The sequence below is a fragment of the Peromyscus eremicus genome, chromosome 1, assembly GCF_949786415.1.
Source record: "Peromyscus eremicus chromosome 1, PerEre_H2_v1, whole genome shotgun sequence".
Taxonomy (NCBI): domain Eukaryota; kingdom Metazoa; phylum Chordata; class Mammalia; order Rodentia; family Cricetidae; genus Peromyscus; species Peromyscus eremicus.
Window position 1 is genome coordinate 174,969,235 of NC_081416.1, and position 23,085 is coordinate 174,992,319.

The 23,085-nt window shown below is 38.8% G+C and overlaps 1 protein-coding gene across 1 annotated transcript; it reads right to left on the reverse strand.

Moving 5' to 3' along the window:
* Positions 1-1,412: 1,412 nt before the first annotated feature.
* Positions 1,413-19,945, reverse strand: LOC131898331 (sulfotransferase 2A1-like). Its single transcript, XM_059249501.1, has 6 exons — positions 19,813-19,945; positions 18,523-18,731; positions 16,546-16,672; positions 13,463-13,557; positions 7,702-7,879; positions 1,413-1,525 (listed from the first exon to the last, which is right to left on the reverse strand). The coding sequence occupies exons 1-6, from the start codon at positions 19,943-19,945 to the stop codon at positions 1,413-1,415; spliced, it is 855 nt and encodes a 284-aa protein (XP_059105484.1).
* Between the last annotated feature and the right edge of the window lie 3,140 nt (positions 19,946-23,085).

The window sequence follows — 23,085 nt, forward strand, 5'->3', positions numbered from 1 at the left end:
AATTCAGAACAAATGCTGACTATAGTGCCTATTAGCATAACAAAGTACATGCTGGCCTCCAAACACTCTGGGCCAAGTATTTGTTACAGAGTCCACTCAGGTATCTGGAATCCTGGCTGCTGTCAGCGCCTCTCAGCTCCTCTCATTCCAGGCTCCACCCTTCTCCTCTCCAGATCACGGGCTTCCGTTCCCCAGCTTCTGATTCCTATATAACGCTGACATTTTGACTATGCACCTCTTGGCTTCTTTGTCTTCTTTGCCTCTCTCTGTCTCTCTGTCTCTCTTTTTCTCTCTGTCTCTGTCTCTGTCTCTGTCTGTCTCTCTCTTTCTCTCTCTCCCTCTGCTCCTCTCTGTTCATCCTCCTTTCTTGCTCCCTTCCTCATGGCCTGGCCTATTCTGCTGGCCGTATTCAGTCTACTACTTTCTCTCCCTGCTCTGGACTCATGCTGTATTCTCCATCATGTCTATCATAACAACTTTCCTCTTAACTGTAAAAGGAAAGAAAATAATGCACTCTTTTCCCATTTGCACATCCAAATTTAAATATAAGTGTGGCTCTAGGACACACAAGCAGAGTGGACCATGTGGGAGCAGAACATATTAACAGTAGCTAAGGACAGGACAATAGAGGAGAAATACTGAATAAATTACAATGACGTGCATGTCTGTATCAAAGTTTCATAATGTAACACCCAGTAAAAATTACAAAAAAATGAGTGAAATAGAGATACAAAATACTGAGCAGAAATGTAAGTTTATAAAGATCATATTATACCTTAGGCATTTTGAATGAAGTTTCAAAGTCTCTATAGATAACATTTTTTATTTCTTTGGCAAAAAGTCATAGAATAAAAAATACTTAAAGTTTCTTGTAGTTTATTTTTAATGTTTAAAATGTTACAAAGATTGCTTTAAGCTGGGATTCCATGAAGCATATTAGAGTTAGCTGATAATGTAAAACAAACCACTAATCAAAGAAGCAAATATTTTATGACTCAAGACTTCAAGATTCAGAGTGGAGAGATAATTCTGTGGTCAAGAGCACTTCACTACCCTTGTAGAGGACCTGAGTTCATTTCCAAGACACAAAGCAGGGGGCTTACAGCACATGTAACTGCAACTCCATTGGAACCAATGCACTCTTTTGACCTCTGAAAGCACTGTACGTGGAAATATAGACACACACACACACACACACACACACACACACACACACACACACCCCACACCACACACTACAACTACCTCCTCTACTATTACCACTACTAACACTTTATCAATTAATATCTAAAAAAAACAAACTCTACAATTCAATAACAAGATTTATTCTGTGACAACATCCAGTCATTCACATGTACAAGAACAGGAAAATAAACCCCACTCACCATATTTTTTTTTACAATTTTAAGAATTTATTCCCATGGAAACAGCCCTGGAGGGAAATCAGCCATTTTCTCTTGGAACACTTTATCAAAAGCTTCAGCTTGGGCTACTGTAAAGTGATTCTTCCAGTCCCCAGATATGCCTAGAAAATGTGAAGCAGACACATACATTTGTTAATGATGACCTCAACACTGCTGTCAGTCCTTCCTTCACATGGTCTTACCATGTACTTGACAAGGGCCACACAGTTAATAAAGGGGAAGTACCAATGACTTCCAGAACACATCTTACCCCTTGAAAAATTATACATCAGAATTCTACTTCTGTGGCAATGATGTCCTCCCTCCTCCTATCTCATATCAACTACACACTCTAAGGGCTTCCACACTAGCTCTAGCTTTTAGATGTTGAGATTATTCCTGCTTCCCACACACCTGCATCCATCATTCTGTCCAACCCAAAAGAGTTTCTTATCTCAATTATCTAAGCAGATTTTAATTGTTCTTTCCAAATTTTAGTGTTTACTTTTAAAACTTCTAAAAAACATGCAAGCAACTTTTAAAAGATCTTTAAAATTATGTTTAGTTATGTGTGTGTAGGTACACATGAATGCAGGTTCCTGCAGAGCTTTGAGGCATCTGATCCCCTTGAGCTGGAGATGCACAATGTTGTGAGCTACATGACAATCATCTTGATGCTTTCATCAGATGCAAGAGACCCAGATACTGCCAGCTGAGAACATCTCAAGATTTCTATTTTCAGGCAATATAGTGTCTGGTGATGCATGAAGAACTACGTGATCTTTTTACCATATCTTTTCACCAGACTTTGGTTCTCATCACTCCATTCTAGTATGTCTTTGGTTTTGACATTAGAGATGACAAATTGTCTATCTGCTCTCATTGAACTGTGTGTTCCTTCTTTCTAGAGTGCTGATGTCTTCCATATACACACTTGATGTTCTTTGGTTTCCCAATTTATGCCACTGTGACCACCTCTTCCTGTCTTCCCTACATGTAGGACTCTGCAGACCCATCCTTGCTGTCTGTTATTTCATAACTGTGACACTTTGATTAATTTACTTTTTGTAAAGATGCTTGAAATATGTATCTCATATATTTAAAAAGTAAAATGTTTCTTTTATCACCAAAGTCTTCATTCGTCAAATCATATCAGACACATAGATCATACTCAGTATGGAATTGTTGAAAGCATTCATGAGTGAGTGAGGAAGGTAATGACTGGCTTTGTTTCCACTTTTCTGATGAGGAAAAATTAGTCCTTGAGATGTTACTCAGCATGAGAGTGGTGGATGTTGACCTGAAGCCAAGAAGACTGATAGTAGAAGTCATGGTTTTCCTCACCACATTGTATTCCTTATGTATCATATAAGTTAACTTTAAATTCCCAGTGGTATTATTAAAGAAAATATAAAATATTCAGAATTAAATGGTAATGATTGATATACCATATTCAAATAATATGCCATTAATCAATATGTCTACAAGAGTGTCATCAGTTAAGAAGGTAACCTGGCAGTATTCATTGCTACTCTCAGCTTTCTTATTATCTTCATTATTAGAACAAATTTATTTATTGTTTTCCACAGCACACCTGGCTCTTGATAAGCCAGACTGGATGCTGAGCTACCAGAATCTCAGTAAATTCAATATGGCTGCCCACTTGGATTGAATAAGTCCAGATGAGAGAAGCATGTCTTTGCAGGTACACACATGAAGTTGTAAGTCGAATTATGTCAAAATCCTGTGCACCTTACAAGCATATATTTCTCTTCATTCACTCTTTCTAAAAATCCCCCCAAACTCTGGTGTGTCAGGAAACAGGATAATCCTAATGCTTGGTGGCTTAAGTCTTGTTGAAAAGGAACTTCCTCATAGTTCTGGAGGTCTCAGTTCTCCTAATAGTTTGTTGTCCAGACCTTCCCTGTCTTTTTATTGGCCTGCAGTTAGTATGCTTATCTCTAGGTGTTCTTCCCTCTGTGTCTCAGATTAATACCTTCTCAGGACACCAGTGAAAATGATTAGTGGCTCAAGCATTGTATTTAGGAAACATCCACTCTGAAGTATTGAGGTCCAAAACCTTTGAAATTTGTCAGAAGATTTTTGCTTCATCATGTCTTCATTGTGACAATGTCTTTATAAAAGTTCTGTCTACTAAACAGCAGATGAATGGGAATGACCATCTCTCTGGTCTGTATTTCCTGCAGTATCAAAATATGGAATTGTAATGATCAACATTGCTTGTAGAAAAATATTGTTTGAAGCTTCAAACCAGATTCATCCCACCTAGCCAAATGATTGAGTCTCCCAGGTAAAGAGTAGCTCTCCAGAGGCAAGAACAGGTATTTTTCTTGGATCCTGAGAAGAGCAACTAAAGGAGAGTGAATTCCTCCCACTTAAAGCCAATCTAACAGTTATCAAAGCTTTTCATGGATTGTGGTTTAGGATATTAGGTATCTAATGGTAAGTAATTAAATTAATTTTAGAATTAATCTTTGATCTGCTCATACTTTCAAGATTAAAAAAAGGAACCAATCTGATGTATGAATTGAAAAGACCAACATTATCCTCATGCATCTTATTATTTCAAAAGTGTTTCCCAGATATCCATCTCAGCATCCTCTGTAATGAAGTCATGAGTCAGGGTGGGGCAAGTAATGAAGTTGGTCTCCCCCTTCAATGACCTGGGTTTCAATGGGACTTACGGCTTATAATGAGTGTGAGTACAAGAAAAATAATTCCCCAGAGTAAAAGTTATGTTCAATCATAAAAGAAATGAATGTCATATATAATCACTATGATGATTAAATTACAAATGACTTATGGAGTCAGATCAAGTTTTTTGACAGAACTAACATACATGGTACATGAAAAACACTATGTTTTGGAGAGACTTAACTAAAATTCATTGTGGTCATCCTGGAAGAATCTACATGGAAAAGAGGAAATGGCAGCTGTCTTCATGGAATTGTGTGCTTGATTCTATTACATCTGCTCCAGTGTGTTTCTGACAGAACTTTTACTTGTTAGTTTCCATAGACTTTCCCTATTAAACAAGCCACTTCATTCCCTTTGGCATTTCATTAAAGCCTTTATGTATACATACTGTTTTACCTCTGCCAAATTCTGATTCATTACAGGAAATCCAAGAATTGGCAACTTCTCTTCTTATGTGGGACCTTCAGTTCTAGTGCAGACAACTTTGTCTTTACAGAGTCTGGAGAACAGTATTCGGAGGTTATCTGTCAATAGCAGTGGATTCTCCAGAGGGCTCAGTACATAGTGTACAAATGACCATATTCTTGAAGTGACATGTATGTGTGCTCAAATCTGAGCCCAAACTTCCTCTTGTGAGGATACCAGTATTATTGGATTAAATGCAGTCTGCTAACCACTTTAACTTACTTAGCTATATGTATAGTCCTGATGTCTTTATATTCTAGGACATGAACCTTACATTCTAGGGTGGAGGAGGTTTGGGTGTTAAGGCTAAAGCATGTAAATTATTGGAAGAAGAAAATTAAATACAATACTCATAACACTCCATTTGATGTGTTTTAACCCATGTTCTTTACTTGTCCCCAAAGACCTGACATCTGATTCATTCCTTCTTCACTGCCAAGTACCATCTCACTAATTATTTGCTAACTAGGTAAAGGTTACACTCCAGGTGTGATTCTTTCTGGCAAAGTTGCTCCTCAACTTTACAGCTTTGAAACCACACCCACAATATGCTCCCAGCATAGAGAGTTAGCACAGACATAAAGAAGATGGATATTCCCATTCCTGGAGAGGCATTTCAGAACAAACTGCGTAGCCCTGAGCCTGAAGCAATCAAATTGAGGTTGGTAAACATCATCAGATTGTAACACTAGTGAATAACTAACTTAGTCTCTGTGGGGTCTATTCTCAGCTTGGTGTGAGAAAGCAATCGTGACAGGGTTAAAATTTTTTTCAGCCATGAATGGAAGTTTTTTCTGTTTATTATCCCAGGTATATCTCTAGTCCCATGCACTAAATGTTTTCTTTGGAGTTTCTATGACAGGGAGATGTACAAAGCCTCATTGCAACATGTCTACCCTTCTGTTTTCCATTTAGGGTATTGAACACAACCATCTGCAATCCCAAGATGCTCTCCCAGAACAAATCACTTTTTTCAGAGCTACTGAAGACCACATCATCACCATGGAATGACTCTTCTGTAAGGTTTGTGAGAAACTATGATGTGATGTGCAGTGACTTCAGAAACATTCCCACCTCAGTCTCACCGGAACAACAAGCTGCTGCCTGCACGTCTCTAGCTTCAGATGGTCCTACATTACCTGGACAACAAATGAAGCAGTCTTCTCTTCCTGGACTTGGTCAACATTCCAGCTTTTTGGGTCCCCAGCTATGCCCCAAATTTTGGCAGGAAGGAGTGAGATGATTACATTGCCCCTTATTCATTTATTTACAAAAGACTGGAACACTGATTTCCTAACCTGGGATATACAGCTAAGGTGCCTATTTAACATATGGTATCAAAAATTACTAATGTTCTCAGTAGGCTAAAAGATTTACTGCTGCTTTAATTTTAGACATTATTATACTCGTTACTATGGGTAATCAAATTCAAATATTAAGGTTATATTAACTGTCTCTTGTCATTCACAATTTAAATGGATTTATGTCACTCCACTTCCATACAATAGTTTCTAAGATAATCTAGGCACAGGTTAGGTCCTACCTCCATGGCCTATGAAACAATCCTAAACTAGTGACAAACATACAGTCTTTACTTCAACAAAGTATAGCCATTATTTCAGCTCAATTAGAGGCCATCTTGGCTTCTGAGGTTACAAACAGACTTTTACAATCTCTCACTTCTTTTGTTCAGGACAGAGCTTTTTGTCTATTATCATTAATTTGGGAATAATCCTAGGAGTTGTGCTTATTTTGATTCTATTCCTTCCACTCATCTTTTTAAAACAAAAAATGGGGAGATGGCACAGCCATATCTGAACGGAATGGCAGAAATCATAGAGCCGGCACAACTGCTTGACAAAGATCCAGCAAAGCTGAGCCACATGATGGCTGCCATGCCACCTTTGGTTCTCATCTCCACCTTTTACATACTTGGGGCACTTTTAATATTTGTACAATTTGGGGATGTTGGATTGATGGAAAATTCCTTATGAATCATTTATGCCTTCTCCCAGGAATGCTGCTTCTATGCTTATCCAGGAAAGTCCTGAACATACTTTCTCCCCCCACCACTTTTAGGGAGATATCCTTATCTACTTGAAGGTCTTCCTCATGCCTTGGAGGTTGTGACACATAAAGAAGAAGCCAGAGGTCTCTTCACGAGGCTATGAGATATTCTTGAAACATCTGTCCCTGTATTTACACTGGAACATGATATTCAAAACAAAGTAAATTCAAAAAGGTCAGCAAGATCTGGTGGACCAGAGGAGTTGGCCACAGCTCAGGTTACAAGCCTCTTCCCACTGTACACTCAGACAATTACGTGGCATACAACTCTTCCCCACATAGAGACATATTGATAAAGAAAGTATATAGTGGAAAGATGATAAAAGTATAAGAAGTCAGGACCTCCCTTTCTTAAAATTTAAAGCCACTATAATGTCAAGGAACAACAGAATGCCAAATTCTATAAAGATATAAATGTGAACATTGATTGTATTATGCCAGGATTTGAATAATAACTACAGCAGCTTTAGCCTGAGGATTTTTTCTGGGCACCCTGACCACTAAGAGTTAGTAATACATTACTTGAGACATGGCAAAATGCCCAGGGTGGTTGAAGATTTTGTTTTGGTCTAATGTCCTTGAAGCAACCAAAATAACCAGCCTGAGCACAGGCTGTCATATGCCTCTAGATTCTCGAAAATTGGGTTATGGGGTTAATGAGTAAGTATGATATCTCTGTTTATTAATGATGTCAAAACTTGAGGGAAAATGATTGGAAATGATAACTCTGTACTGTCATAGTTTATTAATGATGACTAAAAGATGAGCAAAAGGAAGTAAAACACATGTCCAAAAACAAAAATGATATGATCTATGTTTTGGAACATCATGAATGTATCCCTGCTAACTAAATTCTGTATAAATAAAGAAACACTCTGGCTGCTAGTCAGTCAGGCTGCAAGATTCTCCTGACCACCATGGCCTGGCTCACTTCCTTTTCCCGCCAACTCTTTACACCTTATGCAGGACCCATCCACTGCTGGGGAATGGCTCCCAGCAACAAGCCTTCCACATGTTGACATAATTTAAAGCTCAAAAATTTCTTCACCTTTTCTCAAGAGAACCAAATTGTGAGTAACCGTATTTTCAGGGATGAGACTGAAATTGGACATTTTATTTTCTTTCATGGCTTGAAAGGAGCTGTATTCGAGGACCATATCCAGCTCATCTGGCTCTAATTTTTTTCCTAGGAATTCACAAATCTTCTTTATGATGCTCTTTGTGTCCTAAAAGAAGAAACAAAAATGAAGGTAATCAACAGAAAGCTCTGAGAGAACAGATGCAGAGATTGGAACTATGGATGGAAGATGAAGAAAGGGACATGAAAAAAGAAATGGCATCATGAAATGATAAAGGATTTTGGAAAGAAACAGAACATGTAGAGAGGGTAAGAGTCCCACACAGCATTTGTATATTGAGAAGGCTTGAATTGTGGCTGATCTGTGTCCCTAAAAGACAAAGGCTGGAATTTCTTCTGGGGAGGAGAGGATATTAGAGACAGGGTTTCATATAACCGATGCTGTTCTCAAGCTTACTTCATTGTGGCTGAAGTCCTTGAACATTTGATCCTCCTGCTTCAATCTCTGTAGTGCTATGTTCACAGGTGTGTGCCAACCCATCTACTAAATGTACTGCAATGATTTTTCTTGAGAGAGGATCTCACTATGGAGCCCTGTCTGATGGAATGCAAGTTGCTCTGGAGACCAGACTGACCTCAAGCTCAAAGAGGTCAGAGATCTACCCACATGCCTTTACCACCTAAGTGTTGACATTAAAGGTGTGCACCACCATACCCAACCTGCCCTGAGATGTTCAAAAAGACTTATAGAAATAATTCTAGACAGTGATCCATGGGAATGAAGGCAATGTGTGCAAAGAATTTGAGAGAGGTTAATGTTTACACAACGTAATACTGTATTCTATGGGTAAATGAGAATAATATAAGTTTACACTTTCATGAGACTGATCTGAATAATTATTACTTGGGGGTACTTCTGGGAGATATCAGTTTGTGTTGAGTTTTACCTCATGCTGTAACTCAGATGGGCATCACATTCACAGTCTTCCTGCTTCCGATACCATATTCTGGAAATACAACTGTGCACTGCCACAACAGGGTTAATATTAAGAAATAGTCAGAAGGAGGCACAGGTTTGGACTTTGCTTTGAATTCCAGTTCTTTTCCTGGGGGCCTAAAGGTATTATTGTGGTATTATTGTTTCAAAAACTTTTATTACATATTTTATCACAGATTCAGTGAATATTTCAAGGGAAGGTAAACAACCATAGAAATAACAGAAAAAATGTGTTGAATGGTTGGACAGAAAACATATGGGAAATTGCACTTACAACAGAGACAGCTGAGTAAGGAAGCTTCATGGGGAATACTGAATTTTATGAAGAGAAAGTAAAAGATTTTACAAAAGACAAAGCAGTCCTTAGTATTGGTACTTATGTGGAAACTTTCTGTTCCTGGATGATAACATTAAAAGATCAATTTCCTTTTGAATAATCCATTTTTTGTTGCTCCTGAATACTTTTCATTAAAAATTATTTTTGACTCCTGCCATGGAAGCAGGTATGCTGACTGCAGATTTACCTTTCCCTGTGCTCCTCCAGACCCAGTTCCCCAGTCTCATCCCTAGTTATGCCACAGAAAATCTGTAGCAACTCCCCCCTCCCATCTAGAGTAGATTATACAGATCTTAGGACCTGTCCTCCAACTCATTGCACTATCTCAACATCCAACTCCAACAGGCCCTCATTTGGAAACCAAAGACTACTCTGGCCATGGAAGAGGTAAGCTAACTACAGATCTTCACCTCACCCTCATTCCTTTGAGTCCATTCCCCCAGGTTACCCCCAACTCTGCAACAGAGCACCTGCCTTACACACCCACATCTCTAGTGCATTTCCCAGACACTTCCTAATGTCCTAACACCAGTGCATTGATTTGTTTTACACCTCAACTCCATCATGCAATTCCTGGGAACCCACAGACCAAGCTGGGCAAGGAATAATTAGGCTAAATGCAAACCTTCACCTTTCCATTAGTTCCTTCAAGTCCAGTCTCCTAGTCTCCTTCCCAGCTCTCTGTAGAGCACCTGCTACAGTCTGCCACCCCAAATGCCCTTGTTTCATATGGATAACACAAATACACAAATCTTATCTTCCCAAGTTCCTTCTCCCTACTCATTGTTTTGTCCTAGCCAATCCTGAAATCCAGATGACACTCCCTAAGCACCTACAGGCCACTCTAACCAGGAAAGCAAGTAGGCTAACTGCAAATTTTCATCTTTCTCTCCATTCTTCCAAGTCCATGCCTCAATCTTATTTACAGCTTGATATTGAACTTTTGCTGTGGCCTGACCTCATTCAGTGGCCACATTTTCTTCCCTCTTATGGACCTTCTAATGACCTCCTCCTGGATGATGCCGATTCCTAAGTGCAAGCTTTCTATATCTGGAAACATTTTAAATGGAACTCCCTCTGTCCACACCTATCAGAATCCCAGAAGAATTTCCTACAAGGCAACACACAGCCACCACACTCTCCTAAGTACCAGACAGAGTAATAAAAATTTAGGAAGGAAGCACCAACCCAACAAAGACAAGACCAGATATCCTCACGCAGAGGATTAAAATTTACCAATCGCAGATGCCTAGATGCCAACCTAAAAGCACAGTCAATGATATTCAAAACAGTGTGTTTTCACTAGAGCCCAGCAACCATACTACAACAGGCACTGAGTATTTCAACACAGCTACAGAACAAGAAAATGTCTCTAAAATAGCCTGCATAGAGATGAAAAAGGTCCTTAAAATGGAAAAGAATAAATCCCATAAAGATATCTATGAAAACACAGACAGTGGAAGGAAATGTATGAAACCACTCAAGATCCAAAAGTGGAAATACAATCAACCAAGAAAACCCAAATTGAAGGATATCTGCATAAGAAAAACTTAGGAACTCAAACAGGAACCTCAGATGTGAGCTTTATTAATAGAATAGAAGAAATGAATGAGAGAATCCCAGAAGAAATGGATACACTTGTTGAAGAAAAGGTTAAATCTAAAAAATTCATTTCATAAAACATTCAAGATATCTGGGACACTATGAAAAGTACAAGTCTAAAATTAAAAATAGAGGAAGAAGAAAACACAGGTCAAAGGTGCAGAAAATATTTTCAACAAAATCATAGAAAAAAAATTTCTTTAACCTAAAGACATGACTATCAAAGTAAAAGAAACAAAGAGAACACAAAGTAGACTGAATCAGGAAAGAAAGTTCCCTTAGCATATAATAATTATAGAAAATTATAAACATAAAGTGCAAATTGTGGATGAGTTGGTAAGTGCTGGAATGGTAGAATCAAGTGGAGAGGGTGAAAGGAGAGAGACTTGGAGGAGGGAATATGGGGGAGTCACAGCTAAAATTAAAGGGCATTTGAGGGAACATATGCAACCTAATACAGTATACATACATATGAGGACCATCTAAATAATGTGACCTAATAATGGGGGAGATGGTGTTCCAAATAGACATCTCTTGTCACCAAAGGAATTTTTTATTACTGAGACTGGTTTATATCTAATTGAGCTGTTGGCCAAAGAGACCTCATGGGAACCCCTAACAACACAGGCTATAGGTTGCTCTTCACAAACTGACAGCAAGGTGCTATTGCTGAAGTCAACACCTTTATAAGTCATTTAACATGGAGATGCTTGGCTGACAACTACATAGAGCTTTCATCTCTACTTTCTAGCATTTTTGTTACTGGAATGTAATTTTCACACTATGAAAAGAGAAATGATAACATGAAGCCAGCCACAAATCCTTTGATCTACAAAGTTGTTTGCTGTGGAGCAATCCTTTTCTATATTATGAATATGTATTACTCACCTTGGTTAATAAAAAGGTGACATACAGTTAGCCAGGCAGGAAGTTAGATGGGAAAGCAAAACTGAGAACGACAGGATGAACAAGAGTGGAGTCAGGAGGGATGCCAGCCAGCTGATCAAGAAGCAAGTCATGCTAGAGGACATGTAAAGCCACGAGCCACTAGGCATTATGAAGATTAATAGAAATGACTTAATTTAAATATAAGATTGAGCTGGTAACAAGCCTACACTATCAGCAAAGGATTTACAATACATATTCATCCTCTGATTCTGCACTTTGGGACTAAGCAGTTGGGATAGGAAATGTCCCTTTACATATGGCATTCCAATGTGTGGCCAAAATTTTCACATAAAACCTGAAAAAAATTAAAAAAGGATACTAGACACACAAGAATATAGTCAAGCACGGCTTTTTGGTAGTGACCTTTTCTCCGGTGGGCTCTGTTTGCTGGCAGTGAGCAGAGGCATGGCTCCTTCAAGAGACGGCTTTGTGGCTTGGTGCTGTGAGACCAAAATGAGCCATCTTAGAAATAAGACTAAAATGCTTTCACCCTAAAATTAAGGCCTAAGATTTTTCCTTTTGGGAATAGGCCATTAGTTACTAAAACCAGTCAGTTCAGATTCCAGAAACCAGGAAGTGTAAAAGTACAGAGTCACAAGATAGTCACGAGGTAATGCCTGCCAGACTATGGAATGTCCTCTCCCTAGTTTCCAGGGTAACTGACCATAAAAATGCCCCCACCTGAGGGCAGCCAATGAGAAATGGTGGCGGGCAACCACTCCCTTAGAAGTAATTTCTAGAAGCCCCTAGAAGCGAGCCAATCAGAATTGTACCCGTACTAGCACCCCTAAACAATGTAACCTTGTGACTTTTCCCTTTAAAAGCTGAGCTTGCAGATAGGTGGGCGCTTCCTCCAGCCTCCACTGCGTTGGGTGTATTGGACGAAGTCCCTGGCTAGGCTTGTATTGCTTTTAGATATCCAGAATTAAACCATGCTTTTGCATTCCGGCATGCTTGTCTTTGGTGGTCTCTCTGGGGGTCACGATCTGGGCACAACAGTGCTAGTGGCAAATTGGGCAATGGCTCTTTTAAGAGGCCCTACTTCCAAACACTTACATGGTTTTTTTGAGCAGCTGTCAACATGCTACTCTGGGGTAGCATGGACCTACAAATTTCCTAGAGATCAGGAAGTAAACATGGTTTCCAATGCTGGTGGTAAACATGCTGCTGCCATGAGATTAGACTCTGGGGGAACAGAGGTAGAGTAGCTAGCACCAGCATGCTGTGACCTATGTAGTGATGTTTTATTTGTGCTGAAATGTGATTTTATTTGTATGTTGATAAATAAAGTTGCCCGGGAGTCAGAGCTAAAAGCAAGCCATTTAGCAGAAGTCAGTGGTGGCACACACCCTTAATCTGATCACGTGGCAGGCTGCATCCTGTACATGTCTAGTCAGATGTGAGCATCACTCAGTGCTGTTCATGTGACTTCAACTCTTGTGCTCTCCCAGGATTCACAGATGGATTTCCTGCCTTTGTCACTCTTCTTGCCATCAAGGGGAGATGACATACATTTGGGAACAACAGTGAAATGACACCACTTTACCCATTCCCCATTGACCATTGGGTTATTAGGTGTATTGAATGTGTTGCATAGACAGAATTAAAAAACCTATAGTGCAAGTGTGAGCTACCCCAGAATGGAATAGGGTAAAGAAGTTGTGGGTGATGGACAAACAGGCTAGAGAGAAAGTGCCAGATGCAGGGCAATAAAGGACATGGAGCATAGTCTCACTTTTATTGACTCTTCATTAGCCTAACAATGACATGGGAATCTGAGGAATGTGGGGTGCTGCATGGTGTGAGTTTGTGAGAATCTTTGTGATTGCTGTAAGAATTAAAGCTACCTGTTTCATGTCTTCATAGCTCAGTAGCAGGAAGTTGTCCTTTTCTCTCATGGACAGCCAGGCACATGTGTGCTCAAACCATGATCCATATACCACTGTATGAAGGGAAGAGGAAAGAATTGATTATAAAGTATGAAAGTGAGGTCTGCCTGATATTCTTCACTTTTCGGGGAATGCAGACAGTATTTAAAGTATACAATGTCAAATTGGACCCATACACACATATAGTGAGCTGGTTAAATCAAATTCCTTAGTACACTCATCACCTCACCTGATACCACATGGAGACATACTCTTATTGGGCTGCAATGATAGAGGTATGTGTTGTAGAAAAGCAATCATACCAGTACAGTAAGCCAGGGGTTCTTGGCATGGCCAGGCTTGGACTTTGTATTACCATCATGTCTGAAGAACTATCTTAACCCTTTCTGAGGGAGATCCCCTCATCCTGGCATCTACCTCTAAGCTTCCACCACTTCTCAATAGTGGTTCATCAACTAAACTCCCCAAACACAGACAACTAGAGACTTTCCAGGCACAGCCCAAATGCTTCACCCCAAAACTTCATTTACATTCCTAGGACTATTGTGATGTGTTCTCAACAGTCACAATGTCTTCACTGTTCCTTGTCTAAGGCTTTCTGTAAAAGTCTCAGCCTCCATTGCACTCTTGGATTGCGCCATTATCTGAAGAACTAACAGAATCAAATCAGGATAGAAGTTAAGAGTTAAGCCGTAGTGAGAGCAGTAGAACACATGAATTCAAGAAATACACAATTTGATTAAAAGCTGGGTGTAAATGATCTACACAGAAGTAGTAGAGGGAAAGTGAATAGAACAATATATGACAGAATTTTTTTATTGAAAGCTGGGGGTAAATGATCCACAGGTAAGTAGTGAAGGGAAAGTAAATTGCACAATACATGACAGAATTAAGCCACTTGAGATTGAAAGTTGGGCTCAGGTGATGGCTCAGTGGAAAGCATTTGCCTTGCATGTGTGAGGACCTGAGTTTGAATCCTCTGGAAGGACTCAAAGATGGTGATGCAGTAAATTTGTTACCCTAGTGCTCCTTCTATGACATGGGAGGTGGAGACAGGAGAATGCTCAGAAGCTTGTGACCAACTTATCTGTCACACACAGTGCTGAACAAGAAGAAAGAGACTCTGTCTCAAACAAGGTAGAAATTAAGGCTCAACACCTGATGTTGTTGTTTGTGTTTCACACTCCAGCTTTGGCACAAGAACAGCCACATTCTCACATTGATATGCACACCATGTTAAACACACACACCTATGCACATCAAAAGAAAAGCTAAAATCCAAGCCAAATGTGGTGTCATACGTCTGTGATACTAAAACTCAGGAGGTAGAGACAAGAGAAGACCAGAGGTTCAATGTCATTTTCCAGTACACAGAGAATTTGTGGCCACTATTTCATACAACTGATCCTGTCTGAAAAGAAACAAAAAGCCAAAACCATGTAGGTTTGAGCACCAAAAATAAGCCAATGACATATACATAGCTTACAATTAACAGCTGTTCTGCCTTTGGAGTCCTTTTAAAAGATATGTGTTTATTTGGAGATTTAAAAGATTGCAAATGGTATGTTAACAAGGCTGCCTCAGTATTGGCATGTAGGCAAGGATGCTCTTGAACTATGGATTCACTTGAATCCACACCATGAATAATGTGATTGCAGGCTTGCACCATACTAAATAGACTGGATATTTACTATTATGTTACATTTTAATTGATATGTTTCAAGTGATGAGACTTGATGACTGTATCCAACAACACACAACTACAAGATCTGAGAGTTTGCAGGGAGCAATGTTCAATAAGCACATAACTCAGTGCCTGCCTCCTAGTAAGGTGTGGTAAAGAAGACAGAAAGATCCAATGACAAAGAAGAGAAGAGTGGTATTTTTGTATGATGTTGGTAAGAATGATTCCCATCAATACAACAACCTGTTGAATGAAATCAAATGAAGGTATGAATCAAGGTTGTGTCACATCATTAATAACCAAATCAATGAACAGAGTGAGGGGGAAAGTCATCTGGTAGAGAGAGAGGTGGAGAAGAGTAGAGAGAGTGGGAGGGAGAGAGAAAGAGAGAGAGACAGAGACACAGAGACACAGATAGAGAGGATGTTATACACGGTATTCACAGATCATACAAGGCCCTAGAGACTTGAAGTTAATGAAATCACATTTAAAACATTTATTTTTTATTTTTGTATATGTTTGCTCATTTTCATTTGAGTATAAATCTCTCCCGCCCGTGTGTGTATGTGTGTGTGTGTGTGTGTGTGTGTGTGTGTGTGTGTGTGTGTGTGTATGTGCCAACCCACAGAGATGAGAAGAGTATCAGTTACCCTGAACTTGGAGTCATGTAAAATTTTGAGACCCCTGATGTGAGTGCTGGGAAAAAACTCCACTCCCCTAAATAACATCAAGTGTTTAGAAACACTGCAGTATCTATCCAGCCCCTAATAACATACTTTAGAAGAGTAAGTTATTAAATCAACTTTACTGCAATATGAAATGTAGAAATTAGCACAAATGATCTACACAACTAATAATTAGCAAATGAAGCAAATAGAGATACAAACGGGAATGGTGGCATTATGCGATAACAATGGATTAAATAGTTCTTATTGTGTAAACCTGATGACCAAACTGTCTCTGTAACCCACATCAGTTAGAAGGAGACAACTGACACCGTAAAGTTGTTCTCAGATTATCACAAATGTTCTTCGGGATGTGTGTACTCACACAGACACTCATGAACATATATACACACCGGATCATAATAAATAAGATATTATTAAAGGAAAAAAATCACAGTGTGAATGCAAGGCAGAGGACTTGGGGCAATCTAATAAGAATGAAGATAACATAATAAGAACATAGGAGTTGTAATTCCGAGATATGTCACTCTATGAAAAGATAAAATCTAAGGTTTATAGGTATAAAAAACATTTTTAAGATTATTTCCTGTAGTAGCCTGGGCTATATCTCACCTTGACTTTAAAAATGTCTCTGAGACTCCCCCAAGTCCTATATTTAATAAGATACTCACCATTTCCTTTGAGGAACCATTCAAAATAAGTTGTCAGTGACTTTGGATTCTTACCAATTTTTTTCTTATGCCAGAAAAAATAACCAGACACAAGAACATCTCTGGGATTTCTGATGAGATAGATCACCTTAAATGGAAAAATGTGTACATGAAGGTCAACATAGTCAATCCAAACCTTTTAACCGGCACCGTTTATATGAAATGTCAATCAAATATCCATGAGGTTTCTAAAAACATTTATCTGTTTTATTTGGAAAAATAATTACATAAGTACAAAATACCTATTGTCAGAATCCTCTTTTATAATTTTTATTTCATTTACAAGCATGTAACAGCAAAATGACTAAGGTCAGTAATAATGTAAAAAAATAAAACAACAACAATAACAAAAATCCAACACCATTTCTATAGTTGTAGAAATCAGTATCTTTCAGTTTGAAAAAGTATCCATGCACTATGAAAGAACATATTATGTACACAGAGTGATGAGTACAGTGCTGAATCTCTCTCCAAATGAGAAACTAATTGATTTCTGCAACTGTAACTACCAAATATAACTCTCAGAAGAATCATGGTTCAAAGTACAAAGCCAGTGTGTCGTTGCACAATGGTGAAAACAAAGACCTACAAGCAACTCAGAAATGCAGAGTCAGAGAAATAGGCTTCTTGTGGCAAAGCATAACAATTTGTTATGCAATGCCAAAAGCTCAGCCCTGAAATGATGCATACAAGTAACATTGTATAGACTGAACACTTTGTATTTAAATACTGAGAAATACATAGATACGTAAACAGATGTAACAAAAATTAATGAAAAAAGAGACCATAGCCGGGCAGTATTAAAGGCACACACCTTTAATCCCAGCACTCGGGAGGCAGAGGCAGGCGGATCTCTGTGAGTTCGAGGCCAGCCTGGGCTACCAAGTGAGTTCTAGGAAAGGCGCAAAGCTACATAGAGAAACCCTGTCTCGAAAAACCAAAAAATAAATAAATAAATAAATAAAAAAGAGACGATAATGTTGAAAGATAGAAAGGGGGAAAGCTTGGAGGGAGAAAGAAGAAGGGGATTGATATATGTAATTATATTATAATTTCAAAAATAAAAGAAATACATTAAAATATATAATAATTTTAATAAAAGGAAATTTATATTTTGTACCAATTCTCTTTGTGACATTATTCTAGTATTCAACTCATTAGGTCTCAATTTCTCTAGCCAAATGTTGACTAAATCGAGATAACACACATGCATATAAATGAATGGTCACAACTTCATGGTGATAGTTTCAAGAGAGATAATTTTTTCAAGTTTGTCTTTGTAGTTTAAGCATAAAGTATTTTTAGGTTCCATGGTAGAGAAGCTTCCAGAAAACTTTCTTACTAACAAGAAGCTATGATAGGTCAGAACACAGATATCTTTGATGGTTTTTGGAGATCCTCTACCAGGGATTTGTGTGAATTCTGTAGCTACAGATCTCAGTGAACAGCTAGACACAACAAGACGCAGTGGATACAGATGAGACGTGACACTTGAACAATCTCCATGATTACAGCATTCGTGCCTGATCAGCCTCTTACACTTTGAGAAACTCTGTCTTGAGTGATTCACCCACTGCTCATGGGATATATGTAGAATCAAGATGAGCTAATTGACTTTGTGACAGCAAAACAGTAATATCCACTGTACACAATGTTTGAACACTGTTGACCTGTATGTATAGTTCTTGAATGCTCTGGTGTGATATTATACTTCTCTCATATTTTTATCTAGGATCACTGTGTGGTGAATGACATCCTGGTACTCTGATGCAGTGTCAAGAAGGGACACCTCAGCATCACCTAGTGCATGAGAATCCAAGCTTCCCTCCCCCAAACTACAAAATCTGAATACATTGCAGCAAGATCTCCAGGGCTTATCGTTGTAGAATAAGTTCAAAGAGCATTTGGTCAAAGATTTCTCAACCACTGGACACTGACCTTGGCCTTGGAGCTGAAGAAAGACTTGGGGAAAAGATGGAAGGGGAGGTGGGAGGTGAGGAGGCGTGGTCCTTCCTTACTGATCAACTTTTGATATGATGCTTTATTCTCTATCCAGGGGGAGCGGTCCCAAATGGGCACAGATTGGATCCACTTTGGATTTCCCTTGGTCTGAATCAAGCAGACAGTCTCAATCAGCCAGTTAGTTCCTGAACAAGAGGGAAAAGTCATGATCACATTTTTCAACAGTAACTGTGAAAAGGCATGAAGTAGATATATAACTATACAATTCACAGTACAGCTGTTTCCAAGCACACAGACCTGTGGTGTTCACACTGTTTACATGCTGTAAGTACAAAGCATATTCATCCAACACATTGCCAATGCTTCCTATGGAAACTGAGAATACACTCAGTTAACTCCACCTGCCTACTGCACATCCACTCCAGTCCCGGACCATGATCATTCTACATGTGGTGTTATGAGTTCAGCTACCCCAGAGAGTTCACAGGGATGTAGTCATAGAATCTGTCCTTTGAGAGAGGCTCCTTTGTTTTACTACCAAGCAATGGAGATGCAGCCATGGTGCAGTATGTGTATGAGTACTGCTTCTCTTAAATGTAAATAAACCCCTTCTGTCTATTTACCACACACACTTGTATTTGTGTTACATGTGCATTGGTAAATAGATATTTCTCTAGCTTTCTTATCTGGGTCATTGTATGAATCTTTCCCCTGCATTCCACTGCCCTTGGCTTTTCCACATTATTTAACTTTTAATGTCAGAAACATAAAACTTACCTATGTTCAGTGCTTCTGCCAACCAGCAAACATCCCTCCCCCAGAACCCATGATGCTTCTTTTTGGTTCCTTGTGTTTTGAGACTTTTTCCACTCCCTGGACAAGATCCATGGTAATTCTTGTATCTAACATTGTTCCCTCTTCCATATATTCTTACATCCATGCCTTTTTCTCTTGGTGCTGTTTCTTCTGGTTATTTTCATCTTTCTCCCTTCCACTCTCTTCCACATAGAGACAGAACAATGCCAGAGTCTGCTTTAAGATCCACTGACATTGCTCTGATGGCTTAACTGATCCTCTACCCACACAGAGCAGGCTAGAGGTCTTTCTCTGAGTGCATACACAATTACTCTCACACAGCTTTCCATGCCCCCAAAGCATTTTAAACATCAGATATATAGAGCACTCCACTCATCACCCAAAAGAAGAGGTATCAAAGCCCTAGCCTTCCTCATACACTTCAGGATCATTCTCACTCACAGTCCTTACCTGATTTGGGGTAAGACAGTATGACTGTGTCTTCATCTCTGATCATAAACTTATCACAAATTTCTTCAATAAATTCTTTTTCAACCACTATGCCAGGTAAAGGTATTCCTTCAAACGAAAGTAAGTCTGGCATGGCAAAGAGCTCTTTGTGGTTGCTGTTAGGATTCGAGCATTAGCCACCTCTTCAGCTTATAGCAAATGCTGAGAGGTAAAATTTCTGATGCAAATAAGAGAAATCATTAACAACAATGTTCACTGTAAAACTAGCTGCTGACAGGAAGAAATAGATATTGGAACAACCAGTCAAAGGTTGTTGTGTTAAGCAATTGTGACCTCATTCAGAGACTGCTCTGTAGCATTTGTGAGCCTGAATTCATGACCCCAAACATGATATTCAAAAATAAGTAATGGGACATAGAAATGGGGCTTAATTTTAAATGTTTTTTAACACAATTTAGCTTTCAGAATGGTTCGAAATGTGCAAAAACATTACAGAGATCATAGAAAATGTTGCCATGTGCAGTTATTTTTTTAAAAGTAGTGGCTATTTTTGGGAAACTCAGTGCCTTAGCTGCACTATAAGAAACAAATCCTCCCTCTCTCTCTCTAATACCTCTCCCTTTCTCATATTTATGATCCCTTCTTTAATTTTCATTTGTATATATATAAACATATAACCCAAACTACTGAGTCCTTTTAGTTCTGCGTGTACATGAATGAATCCTGAGTTGAGCACTTTATGGGATTTATCTCCCTGAGGCATCTGATGCTCCCTCTTTCAGTAGCCATTAACCTGATGTATGCCTCATGTGGGGGTAAGACCTTGTAGAATTTCCCCTGTCCTTATGTGTGTACCAGCTGTTGCCATCATGCTGGTTCATTTGGCTAAATATACTATTGAGAGTTCATGGGTGCATTTCCCTGTCAGGTTGAAGGGATGTATTCTATCAGTAGGAATCCTTGGCCTTGGGGAGCTTTCTGTCACATCTTCTGAGGTTTTCCCCATGCCTTTTGTTGAATGGATTCATTGCAGATGTGTCAGTTATGTTTGGGCACCTTACAGCCAATTGTTCTGTGCATCTTGACCGGTTATGAGACTTTGTGAAAGTCTCCATATATTACAAAAAAAAAAGTTTCTTTGATGTGAGGTAAGAACTACATTTATCTCTGTGTAAAAGATAGGCATTTAGGAAACATCAAGAAAGAATACTGGTTTAGGAAACTGGAAGTAGCAGGTTCACCTCTTGGATCTATTCTTTCTCCAGGCTCAATTGTTTGTCTATGTTTATAGTGCCAGACATACCTTCCCTTTGTAGAGTGTTCCTTAAATCCAATTAGACATTACTTGAAAGCCCCAAGATGAAAACTCCACTATTGCACCATTGTGAATGTCTTGCCAGTCAACTTATTCTTGTGGTTCACAGATGTCACACCTGGATAAGGTGAGTGATTGCTCTTCTGCCTTGGCAGCTTTTCACTGTATGAAAGTCAATTCCCACAGAAGTGGCTCCAGGTCAATTTCAGTTTAATTCCTCCTGTTTCTGGGTCTGAAGTGTATTGTGGCTTCTATAAAAGAGTTGTAATTCAAGTTCTGTGAGCCAATCAATGGCAAGAATACTTTATATTGTTTTGGAGGTCACTTGGACTAACTTGACCAACAGCTTGAGAGGAGGTTTCTCATGCATGTTACTGAGTATTTCTTATATAGTCCATGGTACTTGGGAGGAGTATTATCATTATACATGGCATACCATCTTTAAAATACCTGTTAATTAATGCATATTATATGTGACTTTAGTTAGATAAGTATGAGATAATAAAATTCCCTGTGGGTTTTCAAACATCCTTAGTAGTATTTATCCCTCCTTCCTCTCTGTCACTCTGTGTTGCCCTCTGTGACCCCTTCTCAGTTAAAGCTCCCTTCTGTTTATTCTATTTCTCTCTTTATAGCACCTGCTTTCTATTCCGGTATCTAAAGTTACTTCCCCAACTGGTCCTGTTTTACTCTCTTTGTTCTGCAGTTACTCAAGGATATAAATGCACATCTACAGACTCAAAGCCAGAAACACAAATAAAAGAGAACATTTAACATTTGTGTTTCTCTGTCTGTGTTACCTCAATCACTATTACACTTTTAGTACCACTCTTTTCTCTGAAAATTTCATGACGTCATTTTTCTCCACAGCTGAGTAGAATTCTATTTTATGTTCGTACCACATTTTCATTAGTCATTCATTAGTTGAAGAGTATTTAATTTGTTTTCATTTCTTAGCTATTGTGAATAAAGAAGTCATGAGCATGGCTAAGGAAGAATATGTGGATTGGGATATCAAGCTCTTTGGTCATATGCCAACGAGTAGTGTATCTGGGCCATGTGATAATTTTTCTACACTGTTTTCCAGAGTGGCCACACTGTTTTGCAATCACACAAAGAGATAATGTGGTTTCCCCTTTACCCACATAGTCACCAGTATTTATCCTCACCAGAGTTTGGTGTTTTTTTTTTTTTGAGACAGGTTTTCTCTGTGTAGCTTTGCGCCTTTCCTTGATCTCGCTCTCTAGACCAGGCTGGCCTCGAACTCACAGAGATCTGCCTGGCTCTGCCTCCCAAATGCTGAGATTAAAGATGTGTGCCACCACCGCCTGGCCAGAATTTTTTGTTGGTTGTTTTCTTGATAACAGCCATTCTCACTGGAGTAAGATTAGTTCTCAAAGTAGTTTTAATATTCACTTTCCTAATTTTGAAGATGTTGACCAATTTAAAAGATATTTCTCAGTCATTTTAAATTAGTCTCTTGAGTATTTTTGGGTCAGAGATATTGCCCAGTTTTCAAGACAGCCCAATTTTTACAATGATCATCTCTTTCTCCTGACACCCTTGTACGTTTAAAAAATTCCTCTCCTATATTTTATTTAATATTTTTCATGTAATGTATTTGATAATAATTTTCACCATCTTCAAACTTTTTACAGATCCTAGCCTCTTTCCTATCCACTCAAACTTATCCCCTCTTTCTAAAAAGAAAAGCACAAATAAAAATACAAACAAACCCCCAAACCTAAAGAAAATTACATGAAAGCCCTCTCTCCCTCACTAAATAAACCTCGTATTTGTGTTGCGTTTGCCAACTACACCTGGGTATGAGGGCTGCATTAGAATATGGTTGATACCTCCAGTAACACTTCATTGGAGAAAAGTGACTTTCCCTTTCCTAGAAGGTATCGATCACATATAGCTTTGTGTCTACCTCCCTTTATTTGTGCTGGAATTTT

What these genes read in the sequence shown, in the direction of transcription:
- LOC131898331 (XM_059249501.1), bottom strand. Translation starts at nt 19,945, where the DNA reads ATGCCAGACTTACTTTCGTTTGAAGGAATACCTTTACCTGGCATAGTG. An exon ending in ACTGTCTTACCCCAAATCAG is followed by an intron (nt 18,732 to 19,812) that starts GTAAGGACTGTG and finishes CCTCTTGTTCAG; the next exon opens with GAACTAACTGGCTGATTGAG. An exon ending in GCTATGAAGACATGAAACAG is followed by an intron (nt 7,880 to 13,462) that starts GTAGCTTTAATT and finishes TTCTTCTTTTAG; the next exon opens with GACACAAAGAGCATCATAAA.